Source organism: Tamandua tetradactyla, chromosome 2 (genome assembly GCF_023851605.1).
Source record: "Tamandua tetradactyla isolate mTamTet1 chromosome 2, mTamTet1.pri, whole genome shotgun sequence".
In the NCBI taxonomy this organism is placed as follows: domain Eukaryota; kingdom Metazoa; phylum Chordata; class Mammalia; order Pilosa; family Myrmecophagidae; genus Tamandua; species Tamandua tetradactyla.
This window is the reverse complement of record NC_135328.1, coordinates 181,037,334-181,050,781: the sequence shown is the minus strand read 5'-3', so window position 1 is coordinate 181,050,781 and position 13,448 is coordinate 181,037,334. Positions and strand designations below refer to the sequence as shown.

Genomic DNA, 13,448 nt, shown 5'->3' with positions numbered 1-13,448 from the left:
TGTCCATGCAATCAGTAAATCCTAAAAGAATCTGAAATTTAAATACTATTATAATTATAATATAATTCAAAAAGGTGGTCAGCACAATAATAATATGCAAAAATCCTCATTCTTAAAATTATCAGGACATAGAAGTGTAGGTTGACTGTTACTTTCTTTCAGCACATTGAAATTACTTCACTCTGCAATGAATTCTATTGTTGGTGATGCAAATAGAGTACTTTCCTCTATTTGCCATTTCTTTGTAGTACAAATGGTGTTTATCTCAAGCTGTTTAGAAGTTCTTCTCTTTGTTGCTCTGAAATCTCATTTTATTGTGTCCTAGTCATTCATTATAGAGTCTCATTTCTTTTTCATATTTTGAGCTTCTATTTTCTATTCTGTCTGATAATTCCAGTATCTCTGGTGTGTTTCTACTATCTCACATTTCTGGTTTTTCTTCCTATGTGGTGTATTATTTCTTGTCTATCGTTTTGTGTGTGTGTGTTTGCTTTTTTGACTTTTGACTATGAGGTGATCATTTTCCTTGAAACTTGAACCATGAGAACTGAGCTCATCCAGAGAAGGCTTTCATTTGTTTCTGTCACTTGCCTAGAGAGGAAAAGTATTGTTACTCTGTGACTACTTTAAACTAAATTCTTTAATTGAGGTTATGGTGAGCCTTGCAGGTAATAGAAATTTGGATTTCTAACCCCGCTAAAGCTAAGGTTTTGGTTAAAAGGATCTCTGGGGAAACATTTTTGTCCTCTCAGTGCCAGGTCTGAAATGGACAAGGTTCTTTGTTTCCTCTTTCTACATGGAGTCTGGCTGAGCATAATCTATATGCAAAGCACATTTGACTACATCCATACATGACTGATCACATCTAATCCTCACAATTACTCTATACTGTTCTTATCCCTTTTTACTGATAATTGAGGCACAGGGAGTTTGGAATCTTAACCAGCATCATCCTATTTGTAAGTGACAGAGCCAGGATTTGATTTCAGGTTTTCTGACTGCACATGGTTTTACTCCCATGTGGAATACTGGTTGCTTCATCCTGAACCAGGTTCCACAAAGGATCCCACAGTTGTTTGGGATGTATTCACTTCCCTATAGGAGGTCAGTCTCTTGGGGCCATAAAATGCGAGGACACCATGTTGGATAGGACCCAGAAGGACATGGTGGAGAGGTTGGAACAAGGACTGGGGAGCATCCTAGGGGATAAGAGCAGAGAGGAGCCCTTCCTTCCCCCTACCTTGTGCTTCTCCAATCTATGTACTTGCTCTAATTGCTGCTCACACCTCTGTCTGCCCTGAACTGCTAGGCAATGCTGGGAGAGTCCTGTAGTAGGGGGCTTTGAGTTGGGAGTGTCAGGGTGAGTGGGTTTGTAGGCCTTGAGTGCCAGGCTGAGGAGATGTAATGTGTGATCAGGCTTTGGGAGAGCTTCCATGGCATCTGGAGAATCCTAAAGCCTAGAAGTCTAATTAAGAAGCTGCTGATTTGTCCTCCCTAAGGATCAGGAGCAATATATTAAAAGAAGACTCAGCAGGTTCCTAACTCATCCCCCATACAGAGCCCAGTACCAGGTAAGGAAGGGAGAGAGCAGAAACAGGGCCTGAGGCACAGCAGTCCCCACACCTAGACCACCCCTGCTGATGCTCATGTCTAGGCTGGCTGGGTGCCTGCCTGCCTCCACCCACTTTCCATCCTTATCGGACCCTTCAGATCTGGGCATCTGCTCTTCCCTCTGTCCACTGTTTCTCCTTGACTTCTGTCCTACTCTGTTCATTAATTTCCCTCTATCCAGTTATCTATTTATCTCTTTGTCTTTCTCTTTCTTTCTTTATCTTTCTTTTGGGTGAAGAGGGTTAGGGGAGAAACATGGAAGGAATTGAAAGCTGTTGCTATTGAACTGAGACAGTTGGCTCCCCTCTGAACCCAAGTAATTAGATTGGATCTTTGGATTGAGGAGAACAAGGAACAAATTACAAAGAGCTAGGTAGAGTTGACTAATTATAGGAGTTGAGGAAGAGGCTGCTTGAGGATTCAGGGGATTCAGGGAGCTAGGGGTAGATACTGGACTTAGGAATAGCTGTGATGCTCTGATTGGAAAAGAAAACTAAGGCAACTACCTCTAAACTATATACTGGTATCCTGGTATTTCTCCCTGGCACATCCCCAGGCCAGGCAACAGGATGGCAGGGGAGTAGGCTCATAGTAGGCTCATAGGCCCTCATTCATTTATTTCTGGTCCTTCTATTCCTCCCCATCTGTGCTCTCTTCTACTCCTTTTCTCTATTTGGCACTGTATCTTGGGCACTTACTATGTAGCAGGGGCTACATAGGATACTATGTAGCAGGGGCTACATAGGATACTATGTAGCAGGGGCTACATAGGATACTATGTAGCAGGGGCTACATAGTGGGGTGATTACTAAAAGATAACAGGCATCAGGTCTGGGTAAAGCTGGATGAAGGACAGGACAGAGGAATGGCAAAATCATCAACTCTTCCAGATTGAGCGGACTTCACAGACTCTCCTACTCAATCTCAATCCATATGCAGGTCTGATCATAATGCATCCTTGACATGTGGTCAGCTATTTCTGTTTTATCCTCTCATGGAGTCAGAAAGCTCACTGCCTTCCAGGACAGTTGATCCTATCTGTGGACCAATTCTATCTGTGGCTCTCACTAATGTAAACTGGTTTTATCTAACTGAACCCTGCTTTCCTGATAAAACTCCCAAGTACATCTCTTGTGACCACCCAGAACAAATCTCATCTGTCTTGCATTTGAAAGCCTTTAATAGAGTTGGTCCTCATCTACAGCTTTCAGTTCTTTAGGGGAAACATTCTCAATTGCTTCAATTCATCCTTACATGTGGTTTCCAAACCCTCCCTCATCTGTTTCATTTGTCCACATTCTCTCTAAAATGTGGCAGTGAGAACAAGGCTCCATGTGTGTCTGGTTACTTCAGAGAGCAGACATGTAACACTTCCCATGATCTGACGAGGTCCTTTCTCAATGACATAGCCTCAGGTTGACATTTCAGCAGTTTTCTTATACTGACCCACTTTAAGTTCTCAGTTATTTCTCAGTGAATGGCTACCAAATTGATTCTGCCCTTTCTGAATTTGGTATAGTTGGATTTTTGAGCTCAAGGGATGGTAGAGAGGATCTTACATTTTGCTCTGTTTCTTTTTATTGTCATGGATCTGTTCCATCCACTTGAGGCTCCTGAAATCCAATTTTTAACTTATGCATTAGATCTTCTTCCTCACTGTGTACAGGAGACATTGTGAAGGAAGAAGTCATGGGATCTAAATTTCCTGGTGGTCATTGTTTTAACTGATCTGTATGTACCTCATTCTTATCTCTTCCCCCTTCAATTTTTACTTTAATTGAAACCACCTTTCATGGTCTGTGCTCTTAGTCCTATTGCTATCTAATTCCTAAGAGACCTTGCTCCATCACTTCTCCCTCCCTCCTCTTTGTTTTTCCCTTAGTATATACATACACTTGAACTCTTTTCCACCTTGGGAGAAACAAAACAATACTGTCCCTCTGCTTTGCATCCATATATAGATATCTCCATCTCAATCCTTCTCCTAACAGACCAGTTCACTCCTCCCAACCTACTGAAATTTGACTTGTTCCTTCCTCACTCCACAGAAACATCCCACATCTCAGTCACTAGTAGTTTCCATATTTTATGAACAGTTTTTATTCCTGTTTCTTCTTGCCCTCCCTGCAACATTTGGTACCACCGCACTCACCCTTCCTGGAGACTCCAGCTCCCTGGGTTTGTGGCAATAAGCTCCTCCAACTCCCTTGGTGCACTTTCTTTGGCCCCTTTTCTTCCTCTGCTGATCTCTTAAATGCCCATCCTCTCCAGGTAGCATCTTTGGACCCCCTACTTTTGCACTGCGCTATCCCTGAGATTCTTAGCCATTCTGTGCCTTAATTAACCTCCAAATAGTGGTTCTGCCTAAGTTTTTTGTTTTGTTTTGTTTTGATTTGTTTTTTTTAGGTGCATGGTCCAGGAATCGAACCTGGGTCTCCTGCATGGAAGGCGAGCATTCTACCACTGAACTACCCATGCACCCTCTGCCTAGGTTTTGATCTTATATTTAGATCTCTTTCCTGAGCTCCAGGGCTATATGTCTAACTGTCTGATGGCCATATCCTCCATGATATCCCATTTCTCAAACTCAGTATGTCTGTCCAAAATTAACCCTTACCTCCCTACCATTTTATTCCCCTCCCAATCTCCCTCCCCTGCTTTCTCCTAGGTTCTGTCTTGTCAAATGGTACCACTGTCAACTTAACTTCCCAAGCCTGAAGGCTTGAGCTCATCCTAACTTTTTCTTTCTCTCTTTCTCACCTCTTAGATTCTTCAGTTACCAGATCCTACTGATTCAATTTCCTACACCCCTCTCTAATCTCTCCTCTCTTCTTCATTGCCTGGAGCCCTAGCCTTCTTCTACCCTTTCCTACATACTCCTCAATTAGTCATCCTCTCATGCCTTTCTCTTATCTCCACCCAAGTAGAATTGTTTCTAAAACCTAATCCTGAGCTCATTACTTGTCTGCTTAAAATTCATCAGTGGCTCACCACAGCTTAAAGGAACATGCTCATGCTCTTTCGCAAGTTATACAATATCCTTTATAACATTTTCCTTCCTGTAACTCAGGCTCATCTTCCAGGAGTATGCAGACAGAGTAGTCTGTCCCAGTCTTTGTTTATTACTTGTGGTTCCTGGTTGCATGATATTCTCCGTTGGTTATGGTCCTTTGCACCTGCTGCTCCCTCTGGTTGAAACTCCCTTCCTTAGGTTCTTTACTTAGCTAATTCCTGTTCATCTTTTAATATTCATATCAGGTGTGTTCTTCTTGAGACATCTGGATCCCAGAGACTGGCCCAGGCGCTACCATGCCCCCCCTCCACATCCGTGCTTACTCATCTCACAGCACTTACCATTTGACTGCTATTCGTTGCTTACCTCTCTCCTCATTGTGTGATCTCTTTGAGGGCAAAAATTTTACTTCAGTATTTCCAGTGCTTAGAACAAAGCTGTGATTCCCAGCACATACTTCTATCATACTGCTAAACACATGAGAATATGATTTGTGTCTCCATTCCTCTTTCCCAGCTAGATTGTAAGCTCCTTGAAGATTAGGAATATACCTCAATTGTACTTGTATCTTTACTTCCCAGCACAGGACTTTATAAGTAGTAGGTGTTTTATCAGTGTTTTTCACCATTCTGTGAATGGCACCATGAGCAAGAATACTGGATGGGAACTGGCATTATTGAGCTCCTGCTTCATACATATAATGTATTATTTCTCCCAGGATCTCTCCCTGGTTATTCCCATTTTACAGAGAAGGAAACTGAGACTCGTGGAGATTACATTATTTGACCAAAGTCACAATGGAAATACCAAGACTTAAACTCAAGTTCTCTGATTTAAAGTGCCTGCTCTAGCATTACAAAACACCACCCTCTGTGATACCATGAACAAGGGAATCCGCCTTCTGCTTTAAAGAGATAAACTAACCCCAAGCTCAGGCCATAACCAGAGCTTCCTGCCAATAATAAATATCAACTCCAGGGAAGAAAGAGATTCCAAAGCACAGATTACCATTAGGTAGTATTTTTCCACAAAGGTGGAGAGATTCTGAGATGCCAGAGCTGCCTTTAAACAAAAGAGACACCTATTCTGCTTCAGTTATAGTTTTAGCATCAAACAGGAAGACTCTTCCCTTTATGTGAGTATGTCCAGGAAGAGGTAGAGTTGGTAAAACCCTCCATCTAAATAAAATCAGATGTGAGAAAACTTCCAGAAAGGTAGAGTCAAAAAACATAGACTTGGATAAAACTGTCTAAGAAGTTTTAATATTTCTGCCATTATGTCTTCCCCACATTTCTAATGCTCCCTGTCTATTTTTCTATAGTGATCAGAAATTTAGATCACCGAACAAAAATCTCTTGAATGCTTGGTGTTAGAAGGAGAATATTGGAAAATTTCATATCTTTATCATCCTATACTACAACCAGGACTAAGGGAGAAGAAGCCTAAATAATACATACACTAAGTGATGGTAGCTCCTGAAGAAGAGGAAAGCAGGAAGGCTGACAGAAGGAGGGAAGTGAGACCCTGGTCATCTGAGAAAGATTTGGGCCTGACAAATAAAAATTCCACAAAGGTTTGCCTCCCCTCCTCACATTTAGCCTTACCCCAGGTAAACTTTAGTCTCTGCTCTGATATTAATCCAAACTAGAATCCAAGTAGCTACTAGTGTCTCCAGCAACTGAATGGCTTGGTGCCTGAAAATGAATCCTAAGCCAGACTACTAGTAGGTTCATTTTTCTTTCTGCAGTTAAATGAAAATGCAGGACTTCCCCTGGGAGAACCACAGTTCTGTATCTGAGTTCATCCTTTTGGGCTTCTCTAAAGATTCCCAAACTAATACAATCCTTTTCAACATCTTCCTCTTCATCTACCTCTCTACACTTTTTGGCAATGGGCTCATTTTCACCTTGATTTGCCTGGACTCCTGCCTCCACACTCCTATGTACTTCTTTCTCAGTGTCCTCGCCATGCTGGATATGAGCTATGTCACCACCACTGTGCCCCAGATGTTGGTGCATCTGCTCTGCCAGAAGAAAATTATCTCCTATGTTGGATGTGTGGCCCAGATGTACTTCTTTCTGTTGTTGGGCATCAGTGAGGGCTGGCTTTTTTCTGTCATGGCCTATGATAGATATGTGGCCATCTGCCATCCACTCCGATACAAAGTTATCATGAGTCCATGGCTGTGTGTTGCAATGGTGGCCTTTTGTGGAATTTGGGGTGTCAGTTGTTCCCTAGTCTACACAGTCTTTACCATACGCCTGCCCTACTGTGGCCCCAATGAGATCAACCACTTCTTCTGTGAGGTTCCTGCTGTCCTGAAGCTGGCCTGTGCAGACACATCCCTCAATGACCAAGTAGATTTCATCCTGGGCTTCATCCTTCTCCTGGTACCTCTTTCCTTCATTCTTTCTTCTTATGTCCTCATTTTTGTCACGATCTTCAGAATGCACTCAGCCAAGGGTCGATTTAAGGCCTTCTCCACCTGTGCATCCCACATTACTGTGGTTACCATGTTCTGTGGACCAGCCATGTTTATGTACATGAACCCTGGGGCCAATGCCTCCCCAGAGCGGGACAAGAAACTGGCCCTATTCTACAATGTCATCTCTGCCTTCCTCAACCCCATCATCTACAGTCTCAGAAACAAAGATGTAAAGAGGGCTTTCCTCAAGGTTACAGGCTGGAGCAGGACCCATGAGTGAGACAGCTGGTGCATAGCAGGCCACAACTAGACTTGCGATCCTTCTGCCCACTTCCTTCTCCTCACCCAGTAGATAAGCAAGAATAATTAACTAGGAAGTTTAAGTCAGATGATATATGACAGTTCCTGGCATGCGACCTGCTGATGGCTCCAGCTGCTGGGCAGTCTTCAAACATCAAGAGACCCAGTTTTGGACAGAGTGCCAAGGCAGGTCCTGTGTCTGATTCATTTCTGTTTCTTCAGGGCCCAAGAAAGGGTGCAGCACAAACAAAGCATCATTCACATTTGAGGAGTTTGTGTGGATTTGGCCCATTAAATCAACTCTGAATATTTAGGAAAAAGATGACTCCCAAGGCCCAGATCACTGTTTTTTTTTATCTCATGCTTTATTTTTATTTCATGCTCTATCTCAGTTAGAAGCATGAAAAGGTCTAAAGAAACATAGTCTCAGAAAAAAGGAAAAGTGATCTGCAGAAAAATGTTCAGGGATTGGTCAGTGTCCATCAGCATTGTCCAGATTGCATGAGTCCAAGAGTCCATGAGCAATCTGATCTCTTGAGACATGAAACTCTGCTGTGGGGAAGAGATATTTTGAGGGGCCTCTTAGTACACAGACAAAATATGGCTCAAACCATATCATAGTGGTAGGGAACTCCTACTTTGCAGTCAGAATGTTTCCTTTTCTGTATAATAGGGATGATAATGATAATAGCAAACCATCATCTTGTAAGATTATTGTGAGAAGTTAACATAGATAAAGTTTTTGAAATAATGTTTGATATGTTTCATGCTCTATATAAATCTGCTGTTTTCGTTTGTTAAAGCTACCAGAATGCAATATACCAGAAATGGAAAAGAGGTTATTTATTAAGTTTCAAGTTTACAACTCTAAGACCATAAAAACATCTAAACTAAGGCATTCAGAGAAAGATACCTTAACTCTAAGAAAGAGCCGATGACATTCAGGGTTTCTTTCTCAGCTGGGAAGGCACGTGGCAACCTCTGTTAGCTACCAGTTTCTCCTTCAAAGGATGTCCCCAGAGGAGTTTTCCTTGTGGACTCTCAAGCTTTTTCTAAAATGGTTCCCTCTTAAAAGACTCCAATAAGCAACCCCACCTTGAATGGGTAGAGACACATCTTCATAGAAACTACCTAATTAAAAGGTTATCACCCACAATTGGGTGGATTACATCTCCCTGGAAACAATAAAAAAGATCCTACCCAGCAATACTGAATGAGGATTAAAGAATTTGGCTTTTCTGGGGTACACAACATATTCCACCAGCACATTCCACCCTTTCGACCCCAAAAGACATGTTCTTTCCAAATGCAAGATATATTCATTACATCACAATATCACAAAGCCTTATGCCATTTCAGTAAAAATACAAATACAATACAAAGTCAGGAACAGTACAAAATCTCTTTAAAGTCAGCTACAGGCATCATCTGTCCTAAGGCAAAATTCTCCTCTGGCTCTGGACCTGTAAAACTTAGAGCAAGTTATCTGCTGCCAACATACAAAGGAAGGATAGTCATAGGCTACATATTCCAATTTCCACAGGGAGAAATTGGAAAGAATGCATTGGTCACCTGACCCAAACAGTTCCAAAAACCTACAGGGCAAACTCCATTCAGTATCAAAGTCTGAAAGTCATTTATTCCTGGGGCAGTCCCATCCTTTCCAATGGCTTATGGAGTAGTCCAGATATCTCCAACTGCAACCTTGTGGGACAGTGGGGAAGCCACCTTTTTCTCAGCTCCACCACCTCTAAAGGTCAAGACAGCACTAGGGATTTCTGCCATCTCAGGGGCACATGCTCAACTCCTCCAGAACAATGGATTGGCAGCTGGGCTCTCCCCAACTCCCAAGGAATGTGCTCCACCCTTTCCAAGTCCTGAAACTCCTGTCCTCTGCCCATGGGGCAAACTCATCATCTCCAAGTGCATGGGTGGATCCATTCTCCTGGCCCAAGGTTTCTTGGTTTTGGACCGTAGCTTCCATGGTACAACCTATGATGTCACTTTTTCTTCAATCTGTCCGTTTTTCTGTCCCTTTTAGTTGAGACTGGCAGTGGTTCTATTTATACAGATCCTACAACATACTTGTTGGTTTTCTATGCATTATGCAGGATCATAACCATCAGACAATAGGGCTTTCCACAAATCCTTTCTAGATAGCTCCATTCCCAATCCTGGCTTTTTCTGAAATGGCTGACTGTTTCCATGTTTGTTTAATCCTCATGTGAGACACTATTCTGTGGAGTCTCCCTTTCTGGAAGCCCATAATTTTCCAGACCATCAGTTTCTGGTTTTTTTGTACTCAAGAGTTCAGTTCTTATCTCTTTCCTGTCACATTTCACTATAAGCTGCAAGGAGAAACCAGGCCACACTTACCACATTTAATATGGAAATCTCTTCTGCTAAATATTCAAGTTCATAGCTTTTAAAATCTGCCTTCCACAACAACAAAAAGACAAATAACCCAATTAAAAAATGGACAAATGACATGAATAGACACTTCTCAGGAAAGGAAATACAAATGGCTAAAGGGCACATGAAAAAATGCTCAACTTCACTGGCTGCTAGGGAAATGCAAATCAGGTAGTATTGTGCTTTTCATTTCTGAATTTTTACAATTAGTCCTATTGCACAATTTGTATTCCTTCAGCACAAATGCTCAATCTCTCCCTTTTCTATCTCCTAATAACTTTTATTGGTAACTTCAATTCTCACAGTTCACTCATTATGTTAGTTCATATTAGTGAGATCATACAGTATTTATCCTTTTGTTTCTGGCTAATTTCACTCAGCATAATGACCTCAAGGTTCATCCACATTGTTACATGCTTCATGACCTTGCTCTTTCTCCCAGTCTTTAGGGGTATTTGGACTAGGTCTGTTCTAACGTTTTCATGTTGAAAAGGGCTGTCGATAATATGAGATAGTCCTTTTTCTGGATTTCAGGACTTATCTGGTCTAGGAGCCATCTGGAAGTTGTAGGTTTCTGGGGAGTAATCATAATGCGTGGAACTTTTGTAGAATCTCAGATAGAATCCTAAGTGTTCTTTAGAGTTGGCAGGAATGGTTTTGGTTGGAGTTTGGCAAACCATGGTAAATAGCAATCTCTAGCTCAAGCTTATTTAAGAGTAACCTTCAGAATGGGCTCTTGACTATTTGAACTCTCTCAGCCACTGATACCTTATTTGTTACAATTCTTTTCCCTCTTTTGGTCAATTAGGCATTGTCAATCCCATAGTGCCAAGGCCAGGCTCATCCCTGGATTCATATTACACATTGCCAGGGAGATTTTCACCTATGAATGTCATGTTCCATGTTAGTTGCAGAGTTGGGTTTAGAAAAAGAGAGAAGCCACATCTGAGCAAAAAAAAGAGGTCCTCTGGAAGTAAATATAATTCTTTTCTCTTTCTGCTCCTCTGCCTGACTCATTTTGATTGTCTTCTCTTCAGTTCATGGATTCTTTCCTCTGCCAACTCCAATCTGCTGTCAAACCCTCCTGGGATTTCATTTTGGTTAGTGGTTTTCAATACCAGTAGTTCTGCTTAGTTCCTTTTCAAATTTTCTATTTCTTTTCTTATATTGTTCATTCATTGTTTTCTTGATATCCTTTAGAACTTTCTCTGTGCTTTGCTTCACCTCCTCGAGGCTCTTTTTTTTTTCTTTTGGCATGGGCAGGCTCCAGGAATCGAATCTGGGTCTCTGGCATGGCAGGTAAGAATTCTGCCACTGAGCCACCATTGCACCACCCCCTCCTCGAGACTTTTTTAAAAGCTTTGTTTGGTATGTCCACATTCTGGTCTTCACTGGTGTTTTCTGTATTTTCATCCTCTTCCTTTGGATGGGTCATCATTTCCTATTCCTTTGTCTTGTACTCTTTTGTTGCATACTGTACATTTTAGTATTTTAAAATGTTAACTCTGGAATTTATTCCCTGGGGTGTCTGTTTCTTGATCTTGTAACCAGATGGTAATGCAACAGAGATTTTCTTGAGCTTCAACACTCCTCTCAGGAAAGTTTGCTTACGGCGAGTGCAGTGTGCAGAGATCTCCCCGTTTCTCTGGGCCTTCCTTCTTGTCCTGGACTCTTGTTTGTCCGCTGTTTTGTAGTTACCCTGTTTACAGAACTTTGGTTGAACCTTTGTTTCCCAAGGGACAAATCTCCCTCTCCTGGGTATTTGATGCTGACAGCCCTTTGTCACAGGCTGTCTGTCTCTACAGTTTTCGGCACTCCTTTCAGGAGCGCTGCTTTTGCCTGGAGGGCACATTCTGGGAGGCAGGTCACCACAGACAGTACTTTTCCAAATCAATTTTCCCATGTCTGGGACAAAGAGTCTGAGAAAACATAGGCAAAGACTGTAACTCTGGCCACAGCTCCTGGCACCCATCTTCCACCCTCAAGGGAAGCACTGACAGGAGGCCTGATCCTTACCTGGGAGGTGGCTGCAGATTGGGGCAGCCGCAGGAGCTCTCCAGCCCAGGTAAAAAGGAGGATATAGCCAAAACTGACCCAGATATTGGCCAGCATAGTGAGGAAATAGTCAGATGCCGCTGGGGTCTGAAGAGTGCTTTCTGCTGGGAAGACTTGAAAGTGCAGGGGAATAAAAACGGGCTTTTTCCCAGGCCCATGAGAGATGGTCTACACCCACATGGGTACCCTGATCTGTTTTGGTGGGGAAATACTGACAATCCAACCATTAAAACAGTGCCCAATACAAATCCAAGCAACAACTAAACCCTAAACAAAAAAGAGAAACCAACTTTCAGAATAGACCTACCAAGATAATCAGATGACCAGATATCAGCAAAAAGTAACAAGGCACACTAAAACACAGGCTGATATGGCCCAGTTAAAGGAACAAAATAAAATGTCAGAGGGGACACAGAATTTAGAACAAATAATCAATGACATTCAAAGAAATATCCTGAATCAATTCAAAAAGATGAAGGAAAATAATGCATAAAGAGATAAAGGATATTAAGAAAACACTAGATGAACATAAAGAAGAATTTGAAAGAATACATAGAAAAGTAACAGACTTTATGGAAATAAAAGACACTGTAAGTAAAATTAAGAATATACTAGAGAGTTTTGGGAAGATGGCTGAGTAGGGTAGGTTGAGTTTAACCTTGCTCCAAGGAAATGTTAGAGAAGGGATGGGAGAGTGACTTGAGATGGTGCCCTAAGAGTGCAGCTGACTAGGGAGAGCCTTCAGCACCACATAGGGTGGCCTTGGTTGCAGAGGCTTCGGAGCTGAGAAGCAGAAAAACTGGAGCCTGATGCAGAAGTGCAGAGCCCACAGGAGTGCACGGATGGGGAAATGGGGACTAGGAAGTAAGCCAAGCCACATTCCTTGAACGTGCTACCCTCACTAGCACAGCCCCACAACCCACGACTCACCCCACACCACATGTACCTGAACCACGTCACCGCACCCACTACCCATGCTCCAACCACTCCCTCCTCACCAACCCCCAAGACGTGTTCCCACCCCACACCCCCAGCTCAAGGGCAGCCCAACTCATCTTTCCTGCACTACCCCTCCGAGCACTACCTCTCCCTCCCTGCTCCCTGCAGGCTGTCACCAATGCATAAAGGCTGTGGGTGCTAACCTCCATACCCAGACTACACCCCCACTACCACCCATAATGTCACACAGCCTCACCCCACCCCACCCCACCCCCAGAGCTCTGCACATCAGTTTATGGCACTCTGAGACCCACACATGCACTCAAAGTTGAGAAGGCAGTGGTATGATATATTCAAGATCCTGAAAGAGAAAGACTTCCAGCCAAGAATTCTATACCCAGTCAAATAGTCTTTCAAAATTCAGGAGAGATTAGAATTTTCACAGACGAACAAATCCTGAAAGAATTTGTTAACAAGTGACCAGCCCTACAAGAAATACTAAAGGGAGTTCTGTTAGTTGAGGAAAAAAAAGACTGAAGAAGGAGTTTTGGAGGAGGGCATAGAAATGAAGAGCACCAGTAAGGGTAACATAAAGGATAAAAAGAGAAAGAGGGAAAAGAATATATAGATCTGACAAATAAAATTAAAAAGATAAGATGGTGAATTCAAGAAATGCCTTTTCAGTAATAACTT

General features: G+C 42.4%; 1 protein-coding gene and 1 long non-coding RNA gene across 3 annotated transcripts in view; one reads left to right on the top strand and one right to left on the bottom strand.

The window, feature by feature from the left end:
• The window catches only part of LOC143674380 (uncharacterized), a 172,007-nt gene that overhangs the window by 110,786 nt on the left and 47,773 nt on the right, over positions 1-13,448 (bottom strand). The gene's annotated exons all lie outside the window — the stretch shown is intronic.
• LOC143663273 (putative olfactory receptor 2B3) lies at positions 6,382-7,329 on the top strand. The gene has a single exon (XM_077136958.1). The coding sequence runs from the start codon at positions 6,382-6,384 to the stop codon at positions 7,327-7,329; it is 948 nt and encodes a 315-aa protein (XP_076993073.1).

What these genes read in the sequence shown, in the direction of transcription:
- LOC143663273 (XM_077136958.1), top strand. Translation starts at nt 6,382, where the DNA reads ATGCAGGACTTCCCCTGGGAGAACCACAGTTCTGTATCTGAGTTCATC.